At 44.0% G+C, this 21,458-nt stretch overlaps 2 protein-coding genes across 7 annotated transcripts in view; both read right to left on the bottom strand.

Annotated features, from left to right (window-relative positions):
* Positions 1-2,825, bottom strand: part of CAMKK2 (calcium/calmodulin dependent protein kinase kinase 2) — a 46,963-nt gene extending 44,138 nt beyond the window's left edge. Inside the window, exon 1 of one of the 4 annotated variants that reach the window (XM_074321760.1) lies at positions 2,636-2,825. The gene's annotated coding sequence lies outside the window, so the exon portion shown is untranslated. The remainder of the gene's footprint in view (positions 1-2,635) is intronic. The other 3 variants (XM_074321759.1, XM_074321758.1, XM_074321757.1) reach the window with 3 other exon arrangements.
* A 5,474-nt stretch (positions 2,826-8,299) lies between these two features.
* ANAPC5 (anaphase promoting complex subunit 5) overlaps positions 8,300-21,458 on the bottom strand; it is a 32,109-nt gene continuing 18,950 nt past the window's right edge. For all 3 annotated transcript variants that reach the window (XM_019734087.2, XM_074321742.1, XM_019734088.2), the window contains 8 exons: positions 19,552-19,733; positions 18,327-18,462; positions 15,113-15,187; positions 13,281-13,402; positions 12,757-12,864; positions 12,527-12,674; positions 9,001-9,163; positions 8,300-8,639 (listed from right to left, as the gene is read on the bottom strand). In XM_019734087.2, the coding sequence (XP_019589646.1) occupies positions 8,428-8,639; positions 9,001-9,163; positions 12,527-12,674; positions 12,757-12,864; positions 13,281-13,402; positions 15,113-15,187; positions 18,327-18,462; positions 19,552-19,733 (1,146 nt within the window). In that variant the 3' untranslated portion in view covers positions 8,300-8,427. The remainder of the gene's footprint in view (positions 8,640-9,000; positions 9,164-12,526; positions 12,675-12,756; positions 12,865-13,280; positions 13,403-15,112; positions 15,188-18,326; positions 18,463-19,551; positions 19,734-21,458) is intronic.

Genomic DNA, 21,458 nt, shown 5'->3' on the forward strand with positions numbered 1-21,458 from the left:
GAGCTACTGGGAGAGCAAAACATCTGCGGAAAACCAGCAATACAAGGCCCTCTGACACAAAGGAAAATCTGAAATAACGTTTGCCCCAAATCTCCTGGATCAGGAAAGGAAATGGGAACCATATGCTCCCCACAGCCACCAGAAGGCATGCCAGGAGAAAGTCACCAGTGATCCTAAACAAGTTACTTAGCCTCTCTGAGCCCTTCCATAAAATGGGTTCACAGTGGGGTAAGGGCGACTCTGTGGTCCATGTTAACATCTGGGCCCAAATGCCTTGAAATCAGGCTTGGCCTACCCCACCCAGACCATCACTTTCGCCTAAGAGAGGTGCCTCCCCCCCACCAGCCCATTTTGGATCCAGGCTTAGGCTCTCAAGGAGTCTGCAGAAAGTTTCCTCTGCCAGGTCATCCTGTCTTAGCTCCCTCCCCTCCTTCTCCCATCCAATCTCTACGTTTTAACCCATCCTTCAAGGCTCAGCACAAATGACACCTCCTTCAGGGAGCCTCCTGGATTCAGCCAGCCAGAAAGGATTTCTCCAGAACCCACACTGCCCTCTGCTTCCTTCATTCCCACAGCACTTATTCCTCCTGGGGTTTCTCAACAGGAGCACTCCTGGCATCTAGGGCAGGGCAATTCTCCACGTCTGCCGTGGATTTGGCCTGCTTGCAGGACATTTGGCATCCCCACCTCCTGCCAAACAAAAAACCAGTCATCATTTTGACAACAAAAACTCACCCCCACACTTTTCCAAACACATGCCAGGAAGGTAGGACCACCCTTGATGAGAGCTACTACGTCATTATTAGTAAATATATTTGGTGACCAGCCCATTAACAACCCAGGGAGCAAAGAAAAGCCTATGGTGCTCAGCATCACCACCATGCCTCCTTAGATCTGTGCCCTAATAGGCAGGTTTTGCAAACAAATCTGGACTCAAGAAACTGAGGGTGGCCTAGCAAGGGCTCCTGCTCTAGAACAGGTGGTAGAGTGCAAAGGCTCTAGGACCTAACATACTTGGGCTGGCTGTGTGACCCCGGGCAAGTTACTTAACCTCTCTGAGCCCCTCCATAAAATGAGGCTAACTCCTAGCAACACTGCAGGATTGTTTCAAGCCGCAATCTCCTCATCGCTACAGTGGGGATAAAAATCTCAGCCTCGCAGAATTTTGGTAGTCATTAAATGAGAGAATGCATGCAACACATAGCATAGTATTTAGGGGCTCATCACATGGTAGCTATTTTTATTACAAAAATATGACATGTGCTCTCACCACAAATGGCTGCTTTCTATATAGGAAAGGTTTATGAGCAGCATTATGGAAGGAGGGTCCAGGCTCACCAAGAGGCTTCATTTGCAGAGCATATACACTGTTTATTCTTAAACTGCATGTTTCTGAGGGCTGGTTTGGGTGGAGGGATCTAACTCCCCCAAAGCCCTCCCCCTGTTTGAGCCCTTGCCTCCCCCTAGGGACAAGGGGCACCTATGGGGACAAAGAGCTATCCGCTTCTCTGTCCTCTGGGGGCAGAGCCAGAAGAGGGGAGTAACAAATGGCTGCACAGCGTTAGGGCACATAAAGTTTCTCTGTGTGTGGCTGTGGGGACTACCAGACTGAGAAAGGCAAAAGTTGCCTCTAAGGAACTGGACACACTGAATGTCCCACCCCGAGGCCAGCGTGCCCCCCTCTTCTGACAGCACTGAGTTCCCCGCCCCCCAAACGCCACCCCCCGGGCCCAATCTTCTGGGGGAGACAGGAGGGGCTGAGGTGCACCCTCTCCAGCGGCAAGTGACAGCACCAGGGCAGTTGGCAGAGCTGTGAAAACACCCTGCTTCCCAAACTGGGCAGCGGAGGGGGTGGGAAAGCCAGGAAAAAGCTCGAGGATGGAGCGAGTGAACCGCAAGCACCAAGACCCAATGGTGAGCGGGTAGAGCCCAGAATCCCCTTGCCCGAAGAGTCAGGCAGAGGGTGCCAGTGAAGACACCTACCTCTCTGCATGCCCAGCGTGCTGCGGCCCGAGGTGAATTTAGGTCAAAAGGACCAAGCCTAAGAGGTTCCGGCCGAGAGATGGGGAGGCGGGAGGGGCGAAAGCAAAGAGCCGGCCATGGAAAGGCAGCCTGCGGTCCCCGGCCCCACAGCGGCTGGCCTAGGGTCCTGCCGCCTGGTGTCCATCCCCTCAGGGCCGGGTTTCCCCCAAGACCAGCGAGCGGGGTGCGTAGGTGGGGTGCACCCAGTCCACGGGCCCTCTCCTCCCCTGCGCGCTCCAGTTTCCCCCACCTGTCAAACACGAGGCGTGGGCCTAGGCCGCCTCCAAGATTCCAGGCTGCCCCGGTCCCCGGTGACCTCGGTTCCAAACTCTGGGACCGCCCCTGCCATCCCGGGCCGGGCGCGGCCCAGCCGAGCGGCAACCCCGAGGCCCCGGCACTCCAAGGATGCGGAGGAAGGGGCGCAGGGGACCTCGTCCCCCACGTGGCGGGGAGTCGGGAGACGCACATGGGGACCCCTCGGTGGAGGGAGCACGGGGTTGGCCTCAGGGCTTTGTCTGCGACCCCGGCAGTGGTTCCCCGCCTGCAGAGGCCGAGGGCGCTGACGCTGCGGCGGCTGCTTCCTCTGCCCGCGGCCCGGCTCCCCCCAGCTCACCTGGGCTCCGCGCCGCCGCCGCCGCCGCCGCCGCCGCCTCCCGCGCTCTGCGTCCCCGGCTCAGCTCGGCGCGGCCCCGCGGGCGGCGAGGGCGGGAGGAGCCGCCCGGTCCCGGCTGGGGCGCGACGCCGCCGCGGGCTGCGCGGGGATTGGCCGCAGCCGCTGGAAACCCAGGCGCGGAGCCGCCCCGCCCGCGTCCGCCGCGCGCGGCTCTCGGCGCGCCCCCGCCGCTCGGCCCCGGGGAGGGCGGGGAGGCGGGAGCCGGCGGAGACCAAAGTACCCGCGAGGCGGAAAGAAAGGAGAAGGAAGAAAGGGGAGGAGGCGGAGGGGAGGGGAGGGGAGTGCGGCCCCGCGAGCAGGGAGGTGGGGGAGGCGCCGCGAGGTGGGCAGAGACCCGCCGCGACGCACGGGCGCGGGAGGCTGCGCTGCAACTTTGCCCGGAGGCTGCGCTGCAACTGGGCGCACCTGCCGGGGTTCCCCCCGCGGCGGCCGCGCCACCCTCGGTTGATTTAGCTTAATTTAGCCAAACGCGGGGACTGCAGGGCGGCGGCTGAGTCGCGGAAAGTTCCCCCGAGGCAGCGGCACACCCACTCGGGGAAACCCCCTTCCGCCCCCGCGCTGACACCTAACCGCTGACCACTGCTTAGGGCCCGCAGTAAATGCCGGCGGACCGTGTACCTTCCCCATCCCCACTCCACCTGGTTGTACCTAACGACACGAAACCCAAGAAGTCAGGCTTTTCCCGAAGACTGCTTAGATGCTTGGTGTGAACATTGGAGCCCTTTGGGTGCCCTACTTTGCGGGAGTCTAACTTAAGTGTGTGGATGGCCTCCCAGCGGGGTAACAGCGCTGCAGGGGGGGTGGGGGAGAGAAGACCTACATCAAGGGCTGCCTGACCTGCCGGCTTTGGGTGGTTAAGAAACCCGGTCCTGAACCGGCAGTTACTCAGGGACTGTCTCACCGACCCTGCCAAACAGCCAAAGGGGAATCAAGAGTTGAGAAGGGAGTCAAGGGCCACATTAACTAAAGGTTCAAAGCCCTCCTATCAACTGGGTGGATTTTCAGTGCCCTTCTGTTTGGCTCCTTCCAGGCTGCAGGGGAGTTCCAATTAGGATGACCACCCCGTCCTGATGTTACTCAACATGCAAGCATTTGTTGGGAATAATGAAAACCTGGGGACACCTGCTAAATGATCATCAGGGGACTGGATAAATGAAACGTGTTATAGTCATTTGATGGATGTTGTAAAGTTTTTTGCCTTTTATTGATAAATTGATTTGAAGCAAATGGCAAAATGTTAACAATTTTGAATGGTGGATGCTTAGTTCTGTATTTTTCTATTTTCTCCCCAGAAATGTGTACTAGGTCTGATGGGGGTATTTTGAACATTTCTGACTCTATGACAGGGATCAGCAAACTTCTGTAAATGACCACATAGTAAATATTGTAGGGTTTGCGGGCATATGGTGTCTGTTGTAGCTACTCTCTGCCATTCTAACAGCCACAGACAAAAGTAGATGAATGGGCATGGCTGTGTTCCAATAAAACTTTATTTACAACACTGAAAGTTGAATTTCATATAATTTTCATGTGTCCCAAAATACTGTTTTCATTTTTCTTCAACCATTTAAAATGTATAAGCCATTCTTAACTAGAAAGCCATATAAAAACAGGTGGCATGCCAGATTCAGCCCATGGACAATAGTTTGACAACCCATGCTTTACTAAAGAAACCAAATAGATATTGGTTGATGTATTTTCCTGTGACTTGTTAAAATATACAACTCCATATGTTTATATCATATTACTAAATTGCCTGTTTTATTAGAACACTAGCTAACAGGCAGGAACATAGATATAAGTACAGCTGTGTAAAGTTAGAAGCCAATTATGAGAATGGTAAGAAAGTACCCATTCAAATCCTAATTCTAGCCCATAATCGACTTCTTTCTGGAAGAAGTTCCTGAAATGCTGTGACCCAGGCCCTCCTTGCCCTCTTTCATCTCCTGTAGCAAGGCCATACCATTTATCTGATGCTCAGCCACTGTGACTTTTTTTTATTTATTTATTTTTATTTTTTTTTAATTAGTTTCAGGTGCACAAGACAAAGCAAAACTTAGACGTTTATCATTTATATCCCTCACACTGTGTGAACCCCCCTCCCCCCGCCACTGTGACTTCTTTATTCTTGACTCTTTACTCATGCATTCTGACTTGCCCAGAGCTATACAATCCTGTAGTAAAGGTAAGTACCACATCTGAAGCGTTTACCTTCCACACTGTGTGAAAGCAGTGACTGTGGAGTCAGATAGGCCTAGTTCAAATCTCAGCTTGACTAGTTACCACCCGGTGGCCTTGGATAGTGACTTTGGTTTCATCAGCTGTTGGATGGGGATAATAAACCTAGCTCACAGGCTCGGCTTGAGGTTTACATACAATTGTGTGCGAAGATAATAGCTCAGTGCCTGGCACATAAGTGCTCACAGGTGCTATTAATATACTTAGCACAGAGCTAAAAACCCCATCAACGATGTGCCTTTCTTATTAAAGTGAATTAGAACAAAGCAGAGAACATCACAATTGCCTTTCATTGATATTCCGCCCTTCTTGTGATACGAATCATCCCTCTCAAGGAGACCATTTTCTTAGAGATATGAAAATAAGAATTGTTTTTTTTTTGCTTTTTGAGGTTTCTCCCCCAAGAATATCAGAAAAACTTATTCTAGGCAAACAGATTTTGTTGTGCCAACACAGATTGCCAAGAAAATAAGTAAACAAAGCATCTGAGTCTTTTTAAGAAAAGTTGGACAGTACAGGGAAGGGGCTGAAAAGACCAAGATTTTTAAATTATCTCAGCCATTAGGACAGCATCCTCAGCTCCTGCCAAGGCTTTGTCTTCTCCTTTCTGAACTGTTCTGTGTTCCACTCAAGTTGTTCACTGAAAGGTTCCACCCCCCAAACCTTGAAAATCCAGGTAGAAATGTCAGGATTAATCACACTGTGTACTTTAGTTGTTAAGTTCTTTCCCATTCAACAGAACAGTAGAAAAATGCTGGGGGGAAAATAGACCCTGAGCAGTTTCCATTCAGCAGGCAGTGAATATGTTTGTTAGTCCCCCAAATTAACAACAAACAGCATGAAAGGGGAAGTCAGGGGCTGGGGCAGAGACGAAGTTCATTTGTCTTAGATGTACCGTTAAGAAAGAACAGAATTAGTGTAACCACTCAAAAACATAAGGACAAAATTTGAAACACTCTGAACCGGTAGAAGTAGTCAAGGTACGTAGGTGAACACAACAGCAGTCTGGTGATGAGAAAGGAGGTCGGGCAGCCTGTCACACAGGGAAAGAATCCTGACTGGTCCTTACTGGTGGGGGCTGGCGCAGGCCAAATCTCTGGGGCTCAGCTTCTTTCTTATCTGTAAAATGGCATTTAGCTTACAAGCATTGGAGACGGTAGGTGGGAAGTTTCCTAGCACTGTGTCTGGCCAATATTGGGCACTAGATAATGCACAAATGACAACTGAGATGATCAATTATGTGTTCCACAAACTGAAAAAAAAAAAAATCACAATAACAGTGCAGTACTTCTCAAAACTCAGGGAACAGGTAGCTCTAGGGTAAAGCACCAATTACTAGGTTGGATTCCCAGCTCTGCAACCTCAACCTACTCATTATGTGACCTTGGGGGGAGCAAATCACTGAACCTTCTTATTCCTGTTTCTACATCTGTTAAATGGGATTAATGCTTATTGCCTATCTCTTAGGATTGTAATGAAGATTAAATGTACCTAAATAACTTACAACAGGGCACACTGTGTTATTTGTTCCCACCTGCCCCAGGGCTGGAAAAACACTCAACACCAAATCTTCTAGGTAGAGTTCCCACCTTGCCAAGCCACTGGCTCAGGTCACCATAACTTTCTTCTCTTCCTCTTTGGCAGTGTACCCCAAGATCTCAAGCATAGACCCAAATGCCCACTGGCTATTTAGCTGCAATTCTTTCACTAAACCCTTTCCCTGTTTAACCAAATCATCAATTTTTAAACCCCTACATTAAACCACCCATAATTGTACATCTGACTCTCCCTTCCCCCACCAAATGCTCCACCAGGAAAAAAGCCAATTATCTGTAACCCAGACAGTTCAGAGTTTGGGGGTCACTCTGTTTCAAACTTGCCATTTAACCCACGATTCCTTCCAGGAAGAGATGGGCCCCAGACAACAAATCTGTCGCAGGTAGCAGGTAGCCACAGATTTTTTTATTAGCTTTGGATTCAGTCCTTCCAGGATAAGCTGAGAGCAGGGTGCAGGCTGGCTTCACAGGTGTGCAACCGGCATTTGCACAGGGCTCTATGCTTAGAAGGGCCCCCTACCTGGTGTAAGGCTCTGCTTAATATATAGGCCTTGTATTTGCACTTTGCACTTGTCCTACAAATGATGTAGCCAGGTTTGACGACTTCTGGTTTTTAATGTTGATACCTGAGGGGTCAGCTGAGCAACTCTGTCCCATCTCCCGGACCTTCTTACACTGAGGCAGAGTGATTAAGATCACTTCTTACATTCAGAAGGATCTTAGTTTAAATACATTGACCAAAAATGACATCAGGTAAAATAATGTATTTGGAAGAATAAAAAGAAACTGATAATGTGGCAACTTCCTGGGAGGAAGAATTACTTGTTTACTATACAGCCTTTAAGAATATTTAATTTTTACCCTCTACATATATAACCTTTCAAAGAAATTTTAGGAAAAATTTTTAAACATCAACATACCAATTAGTGTCTCTTATCTTTACCTTGTATCACTTGTTTCCCGAGCAGCTGTCTTGGCTAGCAGACGCACCCTAATGAGTGGGAGTTGTTTTACACTGTTTCAAAGAGCTTTGGAGATAAATGATTTTTCATCAGAAGGTTTGAATTTAACAAAGAGCCAATGATAGAAGCTGCAAAATTTGGTTGGTGTATTGTCAGTTTTGAGATTTTTCCATGAACAATCAAGGATAACGTTAAGTTCTTGAACAAAGCAATAACCAGCTTCTGCTTAATTGCAGCACTGAGATATGTCAATTATATACACTGTTTGAGTGGTGGCATCCATACACCTCTGAGCTTCAGACGCTTTCTTAATTTATAATCACGTTATTCATGATGAATTTCTAGACTTAAGGTATCGTCGTCCCCCATTTATATAGTTAAATACAGAAAAAAATATACTCATGCAGAAGATACAAGAAAGCCAACACCTCAAAAGTGATTGAAATATGCTTTCTGTCATTGATTCAAAAACCATGAACAGAGCTTTTTCTTTTAACTCCAGTCCGGGATCAACACGTACTCACGAGCACGCACGGGTCCACAAGCACCATGCGATCCAACAAGGCGGTGATGCTTCAGAAGGAAATTCCAGCCGCAGGGAAACCTGCGCTGACCCCTACAGAGATCTACTGCTGCCCAAAGGGGTTTTGCCTGAGCATCTGCGTAAACGCATTTACATAATGAAGGAGGGTACGCACAGTTTCTACTAAGATACTGGCAATTTTGCCCAGAAAGAACATAATCTTTAATACTTACACTAACGGCGGTTTATTAACAAGAAGTTGGTGTCCTTTGCCATCAAAAGGAAAAGGGAGAACAAAACAAATATGTATATTCTAGCAGCAAAATAAGACAAACGAATCAGAATGCAGTTTATTGACAAGACAGACACCAAACACATCATTTATGTGGAAGGAGGGAGTGTAAACAGTCCAAAATCTTATACTCTGCACAGTGGCCCAGCGTCGCGTTCTCTCTAGAGATGATTTATCAAGGGCACCCCGTGAGAGGGCAGTTCCTGATGCAGCTGCCGGAAGAGCATTGCACATCGGTTCCTCTCCTGCGTCTTCCCCAGGGTGTGGTAGAGTCTGGCCTGGAAGTAAACGACGTCTCTGATTTGCTCTTTGCAGTCGACCTTTGCAAAATAGTTCTTGGCTTCGTTGAGGTTCTCAATGGCAGCCTCCAGAGCTGATGCAAAGTGGGGGAAAATACCACGTTTTGACTCAACACTTCACATTGAGTTTACAAAACTTGATATCTACTTTTATTGACTTAACATACGCCAGAGACCTTTATATTCAATTCTATGAGAAGAAAAAAATACACTACAGTAAGGCTAATAAAGGTCTTTAATCCTGATTTCCAGCCCTGTGCCTGGTTCTATAGGGTAAATAACCATTCATTTGCCTTCAACCTTTGTACCAAGCATGCACGTGAAAGCATTTGAAATGCCACGTGAAACTTGAACATAGAATTTCTTTTTCTGGGTCCTACATTTCTGAAGTTTTCTGTGCTAGTATTGCCGAACAACCTTTGTATGGCTTCCTACCTTCCGCTTTCTTCGATGGATCATAGGAAGCAGCTGAAGCCACCTGGCACTTGGCCACCAAGAACATGGCACGGCCCTTGTCCAGGACAGCTCCGTCAGCCAAGATGGGCTCAATGGCCATGTGGAGAAGACTTAAGGCCTGTTCTGGGATTCCAAGGATGAGCTGAAAAAGAAACATGGTGGTACTGTACACACCCACACCCACTGCCCACGACAGGAAGGGCTTCCTTTCTGGCTCTTTTCTCCTGAAGGGCCATGTCTGGCTTACCTTCTCCCTGATATGCATTCTATTCAATGTACTACACTCTTAGAAAATACAATGTGTGACATCAGACTTCAGACTACAACAGATATAGTAGGGAATAGTTATTCACACTATGGAAAGGTTTCTGTCTTTACAAAAAGATTCAGCACCAAAATCCTTTAGATTGGTGATTCCAAAGGGTCGAACTAGCTGTGTAGAATCACTGGAGGAAGGGAACCCCTAAGAAAATATCTCAAAAGTATATAGTAAAAGAAACAACAGGGAATTAAATTGGTACACTAGAAAATATCGATTTAACACGCAAGAAAGCAGTAATGGAGAAACTAAGGAACAAAATGTAAGACATATAGAAAAAAATAACAAAATAGAGTAAGTCCTTTCTTATCCATAATTACATTAAATGCAAATAGATTAAACTTTCCAAATAAAAGACAGAGATTGGCAGAATAGATTTAAAAAATGATCTAACTATACACTATCTACAAGAGACTCACTTTAGATTAAAAGACATGAATAGGCTGAAAGTAAAAGGATAGAAAAAGATACCCCACGCAACAGTAACCAAAAGAGAGCTGGAGTGACTACACTAATATCAGACAAAATAGACTTTAAGTTAAAAACTGTTACAAGAGACAAAGAAGGACATTATTGCTGATAAAAGGGTCAATTCATTAAGAAGGTACAATTATAAATATAAGAAGTAAAAACTGACTGAAGAGAGAAATAGAGTCCAGCAAATAACAGTTTGAGAGTATGATACTCTATTTTCAATAATGGATAGAATGAGCAAGGAAATAAAAGACTTGAACAACACTAGAAACCAACTAGCCCTAATAGTCATCTATAGAGCACTCCACCCAATAACACAATACACATTCTTCTCAAGTGAACGTGGAACATATTCCAGGACAGATTACATGTTAGGCTACAAAGCAATACTCAATAAATTTAAAATGACTGAAATCACACAGTGTTATCTTCTCTGACCACATGGAATGAAGTAAGAAGTTAGCAACAGAAAGGAATCCAGAAAATTCATAAATATATGGAAATTAACCAATACAACCTTAAATAACCAATGGGTCAAAGAAGAAATCACAAGAGAAATTAGAAAATACTTTTAGATTAACAAAAACACAACATACCAAAACCTACAGGATGCAGTGAAGGAAATTTAAAGCTGTAAAGGCATACATTTAAAAAGAAAGTTCTCAAAATCAGTAAGCTAAACTTCCACCAATCTAGAAAAAGAAAAACCCAAAGCTAACAGAGGCAAAGAAATAATAAAGATCAGAATGAACATAAACAAAACAGAGAGTAGAAAAATAGTGAGAACCAATGAAACTGAAAGTTGGTTCACTGAAAAGACCAAGAAAATAAACATTTAGCTATACTGACCAAGAAAAAAAATAAGATCCAAATGACTAAAATCAGGAATGGAAGTGGGACTTAGCAATCTTATAGAAATAAAAAGGATTAGATAAGCATACTATGAACAATTGTATGCCAACAGATTAGATCAATTATATGAACAAATTTCTAGAAAGACACAGATTACCAAAACAGACTCAAGAAGAAACAGAGTATCTGTAGAGACCTATAAATAAAGAGATTGAATCAGTAACCAAAAAAAATTCCAACAAAGAAAAGCCCAGGATTAGATGGCTTTACAGGTGAATTTTACAAAATGTTTAAAGAATTAGCATCAATCCTTCTCAAATTATTTCAAAAAATAGAAGAGGCCAGTATTTGTGAGGTCATTATTACCCTAATACCAAAGCAAAATAAAGCTATCATAAGAAAACTATAGACCAATATCCCTTATGAATATAGAAGCAAAAACCTTCAACAAATACTAGCAAACCAAACCCAGCAAGCATATTAAAAGGATCATACAGCATGACCAAGTAGGATTTACCCCAGGATTGCAAGTGCAATGTACAAAAATCAATCAAGTTAAACAGAATTATCATGTTAGTAATTCCATTCCTAAATGCACCCAAGAGAAATGAAAACAGATATTCATACAAAGACTTGTACATCAATGAACCGCTATTCATAATAGGTGGAAACAACCCAATTGTCCATCAATCAATGAATGGATAAATGAAATGGGTATACATCATGGAGTATTATTCTGTCATTAAAATGAATGAAATACGGACACACACTACAACATGAATGAACCCTGAAAACATTACACTAAGTGAAGAAGTCAGACACAAAAGGCCAGGTATTGTATGATTCCATTATATTAAGTGTCCAGAATAGGGAAACCCATAGAGACAGAAAGTAGATTGGTGGTTGCCAGGGGCTGGAGGGAGGGGGAATGGGGAGTGACTGATTAATGGACATAGAGCCTTCTTTTGGTGTGATAAAAATATTCTGGAATTAGTGTAATGGTTACAAAACACTGTAGATATTGTAAATTAGTCTATATTTATAGCTATTAACATATATCTATATGTAGGTATGATATAGATGTTCTAAAATCCACTGAATTATATACTTTAAAATGGTTAAAATGGTAAATTTTATGTTATGTAAATTTTATCTTAATTAAGAAAAAGAAAGAATTATTGCGGAAGCCACTAAGGAAAACAGATTTCTAGGTTCCACCCCTAGAGTTCTGACTCAGTAGTTTCGAGGTAAGGCCAGGTAAATATTTTTTAAATTTCCCAATAATTCTGATGCACGGTTAATTTGGGGAACCTCTGCTTTAGTTAGTAAATTCCTCCAGTGAGTTCGAAAAGCATTCATTCAATAAATATTAAAAGCTTATTATATGCAGGTCCTACGAGGTACCACGGGATACAGTAGGGAAAAAAACAAGAGTCCCTTCTCTCGTGGTCTTTTGTTTCTACAGAGGGAGATAGAAAACAGACATAAAACAATTTAATTTTCAAAACCTTCTAGTGAACATATGACTTCCTCATTTCTTTTTTCTATTCACCCCCTTGTTAAATGCAACACGGCTCTGGGCCAGCTAATCATTACTACAATGCAAGTGGCCCCCAGGAAGAGGCAAGTCTTCCTTACAACACGCAGCCTGGTGAAGCCAGTACCACTGGGAGGTGTCAGGCCTGTCACCACATTCACAACTCCAGACTTCTGTGGACAGCTTGCCATGGAGACCACATTCCCAGACTTCAACATTGAGAAGTGAAAGCGCACCATTCTCCTTTTCAAAACCAAAACGTAGTAACAGACTTGCCAGTTCTGGACTACAAATATGTGCTATAAAAACAGAGATCAGCTTACCTGGGCAAAAGCCAAGTTCAGCACTGTTTCGGAGGCCAAGTACTGCAGCCGGTACTCCTTGGCGAGGGCCAGAGCCTGCAGGAGAACGGGCAGCGCGATGGTGGGGGAGGAAGACCGCCGGTACAGCTCTGCCACGGACAGCAGGACACTGCCCCAAAGAGGAAGACACAGGATGAGAGGAGCCACCACAAAGTACGTCGGTAGGTGAGACGAGGAGACACCTCTCTTACCTGATCACCATTTCTGTGTTCCTGATTTTCTGACAATGAATCAACAATTTTTGTAAAAGCTTGTGTGCCTCCGACATTTGGTTCTGAGCTTGTAGTACAATTGCTTTTCTGACAGAGAAACAAAGTACACGTAAGTGGTTATGCTGAGGTTTTGCAAGGGTTATAAGTATAGTCACTGTTAAGATTAGAATCCCTATTTCCTCAATTAGACTCCCAAAGGGAAGAACTGTGCCTGACAGGATTTTTGTTAAAAGAGGGGGGGAAAAAATTTTTTTTTTAAACACACACACACACACACACACAGTCTGGAACTATGGATATCAGAATGTTAATGATTATCTCTGGGTGGTACTTATTTTCTCCATTTGCTTATCTATATTTTCTCATTTCCTGTAATAAATACATAGTAAATGGAAAAAAGTTTTGTCCTAAGCTAAAGCTATTATAATAAATCAATCCACACAGAACAAGTTAGAATACAGCCATCTGAGAATGTCTGGGTTGGAGTTTTCCAAGTTTCTTACCTATATACACCCTCTACGCTGTTGAGAGCTGTGATTCCTGTAACGAGTGAATCAGCCAAATGATATTTGCCATCATTCATTGCTCTGTCAAACTGTATTTTTTGATCACATAGCATCCATAACTAATAAGAGAAAAACACAATTAGGGACAAAATGGCAAGTGTTCACCTCATTATTCAACAGAGAAAAAACGTACTCTGGCTTGCTTAGCAAATATCTTTACAATTCACACACATTCCTTTTTGTTTGCAATTTAAAAAAATATTTTTAAATATTTCAGGTATGTGAAAAAGTACTAAGAATAAAATAACAAACACATGTATGCCAGTCATCAACTGTCAAATCACGTTTTGCTTTATCCGCTTCAGATACTATTTCACGTACTATTGGAGTCCTTTACAAATTTCTTTTTCCAAAGCATGCTCTTGATTTGGTATTTATCATTCATGTTCTTATACTTTTACAACATATACACTTAGCCTTAAACAATATACCGTATGATCTTGTATGTTTTTAAATTTTGTGTAAATAAATAACGTCATACTGTAAGCATCCGCTGACAACTTGCTTTGAAGCTCAACGTTATTTTGGGGGATGTACACGTTAATAGAAGAACTTCTACTGCATTCCTGTTCACTGATGAATGGTTTTCAGTTATATTAACACACGACTGCTTTTCTATTGTGCTGATGGGCACATAGGTAGTACGGATTTTTCACTCTTCTGAATAGTGCTGCAATAAACATTTTCGTACACCTCTCCTTGTGCAAGAGTCTGTCTCGGGTGTACAGCAAGCAGTGGAAATGCTGGGCTGTAGGACAGACACTTCACTTAACATAGTGCCCATTTGCTCTTCAAATGGGTTGTCCAGTTTACACTCCCACCAGTAGTGTAATGACATTACTCGTTGCTCCACAACCCCACCAACAATTGGTATTGTTAGATACTTCCCTTGTGGCCAATCTGATGGGTATAAAATATCTCATTATTGTTTTAATTTATATTTCCCTGACCACCAACCAGGTTAAGTATCTTGTTACATATTTATCAGCCATACGTGTTTTTTTCTGTAAACTGTGAATTGTCTTTTTTTTTTTTTTTACTGTGCACTATCTGAAAAAATAGCTAGAACTGTAACCCAAACTACTGCATTGCAATAGCACCACCACAGAGCCACACTTCATCTTTGGGTGCTATCTGACACCCTATTTGCATACTGCCTTTCACTCTGGGTACTCTGAATTCAGATCCCAGCATAGTTCACATGCAGATGGGCACTCATGTCGTATCCAATGAGGGGGAGACAACAACCCATGTGAATGGCAGCCCCAGCGACCAGCAGGAGGAGATACCAGGCCAAGGTCGCTTATGACTTTAAATTCCCTAACCTACTGAAGACTAAACTTGGTAAGGGGAGGAAGAGAAAGAGGCCCCTTGCAACAGTTTTCTCAGCCCCATCAGAGATAAAAAACCACTGCAATCAGGAACAGAGGGCCTAGGAGTCCTTTATAAAGTTCATTCCTTCTGGGTACAACATGTTCCCAAAAGGTCATTCAGTTTGGGGAGGAAAAGATTAGAGTTGCCAAGTATTGAGACAAAATAACAAAACGAGACCTTATTCTCCAGCTATCAGAACGACACTGATGATGTCTTTTCTTATTCCCACACAGTTAGAGACACAACAAATACTAATTTAGAATTACTCAGACGGGAAGAAAAAAAGTACCCTACTTGAAATCTTTTCTCAGAGTTTATTTCTCAGCCTTTCAGAAGACAGCTTATAATAAAAAGTCTTTTGAGAAATAAATCCATTGCCATGCAAGACAGGTTACCTGGGCATGCTGACTATTGGGTGGGAATCGCTCCCTCAGGTGCTTCAGCACTTCTGAAGCTGCAGCGAAACAGCCCTAAACAGAAAGACGAGATGTGATGAGCACACTTGGGTTGAAACCACACCTGCTGCACCACGTGCAGGATGCAGATATGACTCATCCATTCTTGGAGCAGAACCTGGAAGACACTAGGCAGAGACCGTCAAGTATCAAAGGGCTTTTTTTTTAGGTTCTAATATATTTTATCTGTTAAGTTACTCATGTAATATGTATTCACTCTAGAAAAAAAACTCATAAAATACATGTAAACAAGAAAGAGACAAATTACTTTCAACCTCACCAAAGAAAATCATAGTTGATGTTTTGGCACACATCCTTCTAGACTTCTTTTATGAACATAAATATAAAACATACAGATATTCCAAAAGTAGATATACATACAACTTTTGTAAATTGCCTATAACACTGTTTACCACACGGTAAGCACTCAATAGTTTCTCAATGAAAGAAATCTTTCCAGTGTTAGTAAATACAAATCTGTATCATTATAATATTTATTAGGTAAATAAATTATGGCATACCAAAATAATCTCATAGTTCGGGATATTTTGGTTGTTTCTGATTTTTTTCATTTTAAAAAATGCTACAATGACTATCTTGGTGCATATATCTTTGCATGGTTGTCCAAATGTTTCCTTAGGATAAAAACTTAGAAGTTGAATTGCTAAGCAAAATGACAGGCACTTGTAAGTGCTTTGATACATATTACTAATTACTCTCCAGAAAAGTATAAGCACTTTCACATCAGCACTCTATGCTTTCTCCTCCCCTGATACTTAAGCATCTTGGCCTGTTTGGTGAAACTGGTATTTCACTGCATTAATTTGAATTTAATGACCAAATTAAAAAATTTTTCTTTTTTTTTGGCCATTTATGCTTTTTCTGTGAATGCATGTTCGTGCCTTTTTTACACTCTTATATTGTTGGGATGTTCGTGTTCACTTTATTGACTCCCAAAGCTTTTCAGTTTGTTCCAAGCTTTGATCAGGTCATGTATCTTCTGTCTACACAGAAGCTCAATTAGACTGCAAGTGAACTTCTATTTGAAGTGGAAATTACATTGAATTATAATAAGAGATCATCAATCTCTTTCTTCTTGTGATTTTAACTGACCAATCCTGCCAATTATTTTCATGACTGCCATGGGGAGGGGGCACATGGACCCAGATGGGTTGTCGTCAGTCAGGCCGGGTAGAGAGAACAGTGTGCATGCTACATACCCCCCGCCCCACCCCCAAACATTCCCACTGAAGCCTGCCATTGCTGAGGCTAGGAGAGGAATGACACATGATGAACCAGAATTACGCAGAAAGAGCAACCGGGGCGGTACTTCCTCCGGGCTGCAGGAGGAAGCTCGGAAACTGCAGTTCAGTTTAACTTGTATAATTAAAACTGACAGTCATCAGCCCAGTGGGTGTATCTACAGGGTTGATGTTCTAACATAGAAAGGTCTTTCTAAGGCAGGTTAAAGAAAGGGGTGAAATAAATTGAACTAAAATAAAGAGGTCACTGACTATCTTTTGTGCAATTAAAACATTCCCTAACACATCCGGCCATTAGAGCCAAGCAATGTTAGGGTTAGCAGGTTTTTCACATAAGCCCAGAGATGAAAGGGGGATGAAGACGGAAATATTAATATAGATCCAAAGAACACAGTTACTTTTCAAGGTCTTATTCCCAGGAAAAAAAATCACAGAACAATAGGCCTTAGAGAAAAGTTTCAAGACTAAAGAATTTGGCCAAAACAAGATTTCTCTAGAGGACTTTTCCGTTCCAACAGAAAAAAAAAAAAGGATTTCTACTGTACATAACTTAAAGAGAACTGAATGAAATTATTCCACTGTTTAAAGTTAGGGTCAGTGGGGAGAATCCAACTTCAAAAAGTCACATGGGATCCTTCAAATGGGTGAACTATATGGTATGTGAATTATGTCTCAATAAAACTGTTGGGAAAAAAGTCGCATGAGGCTCACACCAAATACCTAACTGAAAGTTCACTGACTCATCTGTTACCACGTCACCAGGCCAGGAAAAGAAGGATGTCCAAGTGGTTCCAGTGCCATTAAGAGGGGGGAAAAACCAAGACAGTGATGAACATGAACATTCCTGGAGAAACACAAACAGCAAGCACAGCTGGCTGGCCTGCTGCTTTGAGGTCAGAAAGCGAGGGTGATACTCCCCAGTTCCAGGAAGAAAAGGCAGCTGAAGGTGCGTTCGGAACCCACCAGCTGGAGCGCACCACCTGCTGTTTACACAGCGACCTACAGGACTGCAAAACGCTAACATATAAGGGAGACTTCTGAAAGGGGTGGACACACACAAAGCTCTTTAGGCTACAGATTAGGGAATGCTGCGTGTTCTGATGCAACCTAAAAACAATGGATACTACCACAAAGATGGAGAAAAATAACACGAGCAAGGAAACGTACTTATAGCAAGGCAGTGTTTAGTGGGCGAGAGGGCTTAGCTAAGAGTTTCCCTGACCTCTTGCCCATGAAAGGACAGAGAGAGCCTAGAGCAGCATGAGACCCTTTAATCAATCCCCTATAAAGAGAACCATGTAAAACTACTTGGGCTCTAAGTCAAGGTTATGTCCAATTCCCACTGTCCTTCTTGAAGTCGATCAGACTTGGGTTGAAGCCCTGACTGATATGTACTGATTATGGATATAGGACTTAGCTCCCTGGATCTTTTCTCTTGTTCTATGAAATAGGGATAATAATAAAGCTGACCTCATGGGGCTATTATAAGGATTCAATAAGATAATATATTTGAAAAACTAAGCACAGGGCCTGGCACAGAACAAGTTCATAACAAACACCAGATATTATCATTTTAGCAATCCTTTTATTACGCTCCCCTCTCTCCTGTAAACAGAGCTCTACAACCAGAAACTTCAAAGACTCCTTTTTATTCCACTTGTCACATGGAAACAGCTGACCTATTCCCTTCGCTGACGCCAAAAGGAATCCAAGTTCAACAAACTTTGCAGACCCCACACCCAGTCCATTTCCAATGGTTCGGGACTGCACCCTTTCCACCTCCTGCATCCAACCAGGCCTGGACAAGACACGACCAGTGCTTTTCTCAGGCACTGGAGGAGAAAGCGCAGAGCCTCCATTGCTGTGGAAGCGCTCTGGCCCGGCCCGCCTACCTGCTCCGCGTGCAGCTCCGCGAGGTGGCAGAGCGCGACAGCGAACGACTCTGTGTTGTTCTGCTGCACGCCCGCATTCACCGACTCCAGGCTGTTCATGCTCAACAACATCTGGGCCTGCTGCAGCGCCATGGTGCTGGGCGAGGAGACGGCGGGGGCACCCATCAGTCAAGGGACCCAGGCCGCGTCCCCCCACCTCCCCACGCCCCAGTTATCTTCAGTGGAAATGGGAGGAAGTTAAGGCCCTCTGCCAGCTCTGGTTTCGTGCGAGCAGCTGCCTCCGGGCGCCAGCTCTCCTGCCCTCAGGACTAGCAGAGCCCTGGATGTGTGGCACCAAAGGAAACAGGCAGGGGTTACGCACGACTTGGAGCTCTGAGCTCCAGACGCCCCACCGCCTCTGGTTTCCCATGGTCACAGCATGTTCATTAGTTTTCACGGGTAAATTCGGCCCCGATGCCACCCTGGCACCAGCTGCTCCCGCAGTATAAGCTGTGGCCAGCGTCCGCAGCTGTTTCAGACCACACTGTGCCAAAAAATTATCTCAAGTACAAAAACAAGACTGGCACACTAGGCACTTCCTTTCATGATGGAATTCCTACAAACAGCAGATTGTCAGGTGAAAGGTGAGGTAAGTGACAGGGCTCCAGGATTAAAACTCTGGTTCAGAAGTTTACTTCCAGGCTAAATGGAAACTAAACACAAGGCTACAGACATTCATTCCAGAGAACACACCTCAGTTAACAGGGAGCAGCTTTCTTTACATAACAGTTTTGGGGCTCAGGGGATGCTCAGCTTCAGCGACCACAACCCATGCCTCCTGCGAACAGGAAGAGGGTCCTATCTCAGAGCGCAGGGCAGTGATTGGAGTCAGAGGGCCTGGCTTTGAGTTCCGGCTCTGCCACTTAGTCAGCACAATGGTGATTCTGGGCAGATGAGATGTGTGAACTTTGGTTTATCCATCTCAGAGCGGACATCACCCACCAGTTATCTCAGAGCAGTGAGGAGTAAATAAGAACAGGGTGGGGCAAAAACTCTGCAAAGCCTGTGCAAAGTACAATAAATGTTTTGAAACTATAAAGCACTGTCTTTACTCCCCTGCATGAACCACTTCCATCAAAGGCGGAAACACTTGTAGGTTTGGTCTCTCACAGAACCAGTCTGCCAGCCCGTTTGTCTATAAAAGGGTTCACAGCGCATGGCCTTGACCCTGCGCCTGAAGACCCACCTGCGGCCGTACAGCCTCCAGATGGCAGTTTTCTGTGCGATGCTGATGTCAATGAGCTCCGACAGGCTGTGTTTCCAGTGCAGGAGGTCGGAGTCCTTCAGGGCATCCATCAGTTTGTTTGCTGTCTTCCCAGCAAAAGCCCTCTGCTGAACTAGGGACTGTATTCCCAGGGAGGCGAGGTACTAGGCGGACAGACACACCCATGGCCCAAGACAGAGATCACACAACAGAATTTGTTCTTCAGAATTTCACATATTTTACATTGTAGCACATGCACAGTGACAGCACTATTTAAAAGGAAAGCACCTAGAGCCTGATCCTGACCCACAGAGCTGCGTTCCTGCACTGTGCTCCAGTTCCTAGTATACTGGCAATAGCCAGGGCTTTGACATGAAATGGACCTGAGCTTAAACATTGCCTCTGCCATTTACTATGTGACCCGGAGCCAGTCACTTTGCTTCTTAGCCAAGCCTCAGCTTCCTCATCTGTAAAATGGCATCAAACCTATCATACAGAATTGCTGTGAGGATTAAAATGAAATCATATGTCAAACAGTGCCAGGCATATTATGTATTAGGAGATTTAGAAAGGATGCCTATTATAAGCATAATTATCTTCTCATTAACTTTTAGTAAAATTTTCAAGGATGAAAACTCAACTAAAAAACAATCAGCTTAAATCCATAACAAAAATTGTACTTAAGAAGTCTACCATTTATTTTAAGGAGCCACTTACTTTTGTCACTACAACTAATTCTGTACATAAAACTTTCCTTTTCCAGAAATGAGTCCAGTGGACAATTTACAAATTTGAAAAGCATATACTTTAAATTATTACATACAATTACTTTCATTTTTACTGGAATTTGTTGCAAACAGATGCTTAAGCAGTCCCACTGCCTATAGTCGTTTTCAGTAGATGTTTTTGAGACAGAATAAGGTTCTTTGTGCAACAGTAATCTAGACTCACTATTCCTTCACATATAGAGACTATGCCCTTCCGATGCCCCTCAGTATTTGTCATCGAGGACTGTAATTCAGGTCCTTCCCTGTCACTAGGACGAATCTGCCTATCAGGTTTACTGGTGCCTGGCTTTGTTTATTGTTAAAACAAGGATTAGCAAACTTGTGCTATAAAGGGCCAGATAGTGAATAATTTAGGTTTTGCAGACCACATTTTATCTCTATTGCTATTCTTTATTGTTTTCTCCCCCAACTGTTTAAAAATGTAAAACCCGGGGCGGATGGGTGGCTCAGTTGGTTAGAGCCCGAGCTCTAGGCAACAGGATTGCCAATTTGATTCCCACATGGGCCAGCGAGCTGTGCCCTCCACAACTGGAGTGAAGTCAATGAGCTGCCGCTCAGCTCCGGGTGTAGAGATGACTCAGTTGGTTGGAGCGTGGGCTCTCAATCACAAGGTTGCCAGTTTGACTCCTCTACTCCCGCAAGGGATGGTGGGCTGCGCCCCTTGCAACTAACAAGGGCAACTGGACCTGGAGCTGAGCTGCACCCTCCACAACTAAGACTGAAAGGACAACAATTTAACTTGGAAAAGTCCTGGAAGTACACACTGTTCCCCAATAAAAGTCCTGTTCCCCTTCCCCAATAAAATCTTTAAAAAATAAATAAAATAAATTTAAAAATTTTAAAAAAAGTAAAGCCCATTCTTAGCCCAAGAGCCATACATAAGCAGGCTGTGAGCCAGATTTGGCCCAAAGGCTGTAAAGTTTGCCAATCCCTGGTTTGAAATCAAGCCTTTCCTGAAATTTTTCTAATATGTGAAAGTTAACGTGGCTCAATAAACTAAAAAAAAACAAAAAACCCAAAAACTCATCAAATTGATAAATGGAACTTTCACAGGTGTTACCAGGATAAAGGGAGAAACCTATCTCACAGAATTTAGTAGTT

The sequence above is a fragment of the Rhinolophus sinicus genome, linkage group LG16 (assembly GCF_036562045.2).
Source record: "Rhinolophus sinicus isolate RSC01 linkage group LG16, ASM3656204v1, whole genome shotgun sequence".
Classification (NCBI taxonomy): Eukaryota; Metazoa; Chordata; class Mammalia; order Chiroptera; family Rhinolophidae; genus Rhinolophus; species Rhinolophus sinicus.